Below are 2,252 nucleotides of genomic sequence, written 5' to 3' on the forward strand. Positions count from 1 at the left end.
TTCATGAATGTTGTATACAATCGTCGCAATTTCTCAGATCATTCGTCTCCGTCAATTCAACGCTTTAACACAACGTGGAAGTAAAAGGACTATATTTTTTTTACAATCTTACGTATTTATGTCTCCACTGGTTGAAAAAGAATGACGTATAGCAAAATTTATCTTAACGTTTGTCGAACGATGCATGGGTCAATAGAAACCCAGTTAAAAAAAATTAATATATTAAAGTATCGCCTGACGCTCACTAGTTGACTTTAGAGATAAAAATCGACTCTTAGTGTTAAAGGTTAATAATAACGTAGTGTTGATTTAAATAAATAAAAACACTTTATTCAAGCAAAGACATATCTTTCAGTTCTAGTTTTGGGAACTTTACTCTTTGTTCAATCCATTTTGCTACTGTAAGAAGTCTTTCCTCATTAAAAGAGGGAGCCATAAGCTGTAGGGACAAAGGTAAACCATTTTTGGAAAGTTTAATAGGCACATTGATTGCTGGTATTCCTGCCATATTAGCAGGTTGAGTACAATAATCTTGAACTAAACACTGGGTTTGATTATCCAATGAAACAAATTCATTGTAACTTGGTGCTTCTGTTAGAGTTGTAGGAGTGAGTAAAAGGTCTATATTGTTATTCCATACTACATCAAAATCATTAGAGATCAGTCTTCGCATTCTCATTGCTTTCACATAATACTCATCATAATTTTCTTCTAACAGGAAATAATTTCCAACTAAAATACGTTCTTTTACTACTTGGCCAAAACCTTCTGTCCTTGTTTTTCTATAAAGATCATGTACCGATTTCCATTCATCTGCTCTGAGACCATACTCCATACCATCGTAACAAGATAAATTGCTGGCAACATCACAACGATTTAAAACTGAATAACAAGCTATAGAATAACTGGTATGTGGCATCGACACCATAGAAATTGATGCTCCAGCTTCCTTTAAATACAGAGAGACTTCATCCCAACATTCTTGAACATCAGAGCTTATATTTTTCACTTTATATTCCTTCGGTATGCCAATTCTAACATTACTAATATTTATTGAATCTGATACATTAAATGGTACATATTCTTTCTGACTAGAAGTAGAATCTGCTCTATCTGGACCAGCTATGGTGTTTAGAATTAATAGCACATCATCAACATTTCTTGCCAAAATACCTGGTACATCCATAGAATTCACAAGAGGAATAAGTCCATAGCGTGACACTAACCCATAAGTGGGCTTTAGTCCAATAACACCACAGTACGATGCTGGATTTCTTGTTGAACCACCAGTATCTGAACCTAATGCAGCAAAACAGCTTCCAGTGGCTACAGCCACAGCAGAACCGCCACTGCTTCCACCTATAAGTTACACATTGTTTATAAGGTATATGAACAAAAATTAATAACTTGTACCTGTTATATGCCATGAATTCTCATCATTATTCTGTTCTGTATGTTTTTCCATAGAAATCTTATTGGAATAACATTTTGTTAATATGTCTGAATTCCACAAATTTTTTGTTGGCCCATAATATGAATCAATAGTTCCTGAACCCATTCCAAATTCATCAAGATTGGTCTTGCCAATCAAAATTGCCCCGGCATCTTTTAAACGTTGGTATACAGTTGCATTGTATGGAGGCACAAAATTTGAGAGCATTTTGGAAGCACATGTTGTCAGGTGATCATTTGTGCAATAGTTATCTTTAACTGCAATGGGAATTCCATCAAGCTTCCCCAACAATGCATGATTCTCTTGTCTGGAGTTTGAATTTTCTGCCTCTTTCTTTGCTGTTTCATCAGTAACAGTGATATAAGCATTTAATGGTTTAATAAACGTTGTCAACTTCACAGCTGCTTTTGTAATATCAGACGGACGCACATCGCCAGCATTTATTTTGTGGCTGACTTCTTTTATCGATGTAGAGAGTAATTTGTTCATTTTTTGACACTACCGCTACAAGAAACACCGCTTATCCGTAACCTCCAATATATGTACATACATAAAAAATAACCTCACTTAACTTTCACGTAAATTATTGTAACAAGTCTATATAGTAGACCTAAATGAAATCAACATTTCTCTCGATATATATTCGTCTTTTTAATATTAATTGTTAAGGATAATATGTTCATTATTTAAAAAAGACTTTTATGGAAAAGGAAGAAAAACAGGTTGCATATGGTTACATTAAAAGATAAATAATCATTAACAGTTTTAGAGAATGTTATTTCCAAGAAAAAAGAACATA

The 2,252-nt window shown here is 33.7% G+C and overlaps 1 protein-coding gene across 1 annotated transcript; it reads right to left on the reverse strand.

The window, feature by feature from the left end:
• Nucleotides 1–328: 328 nt before the first annotated feature.
• LOC107194126 (glutamyl-tRNA(Gln) amidotransferase subunit A, mitochondrial) lies at nucleotides 329–1,942 on the reverse strand. Its single transcript, XM_015583692.1, has 2 exons — nucleotides 1,414–1,942; nucleotides 329–1,359 (listed from the first exon to the last, which is right to left on the reverse strand). The coding sequence occupies exons 1-2, from the start codon at nucleotides 1,940–1,942 to the stop codon at nucleotides 329–331; spliced, it is 1,560 nt and encodes a 519-aa protein (XP_015439178.1).
• Nucleotides 1,943–2,252: the final 310 nt, after the last annotated feature.

The sequence above is a fragment of the Dufourea novaeangliae genome, unplaced genomic scaffold (assembly GCF_001272555.1).
Source record: "Dufourea novaeangliae isolate 0120121106 unplaced genomic scaffold, ASM127255v1 scaffold21, whole genome shotgun sequence".
Classification (NCBI taxonomy): Eukaryota; Metazoa; Arthropoda; class Insecta; order Hymenoptera; family Halictidae; genus Dufourea; species Dufourea novaeangliae.

What these genes read in the sequence shown, in the direction of transcription:
- LOC107194126 (XM_015583692.1), bottom strand. Translation starts at nt 1,942, where the DNA reads ATGAACAAATTACTCTCTACATCGATAAAAGAAGTCAGCCACAAAATA. An exon ending in GAATTCATGGCATATAACAG is followed by an intron (nt 1,360 to 1,413) that starts GTACAAGTTATT and finishes TGTAACTTATAG; the next exon opens with GTGGAAGCAGTGGCGGTTCT.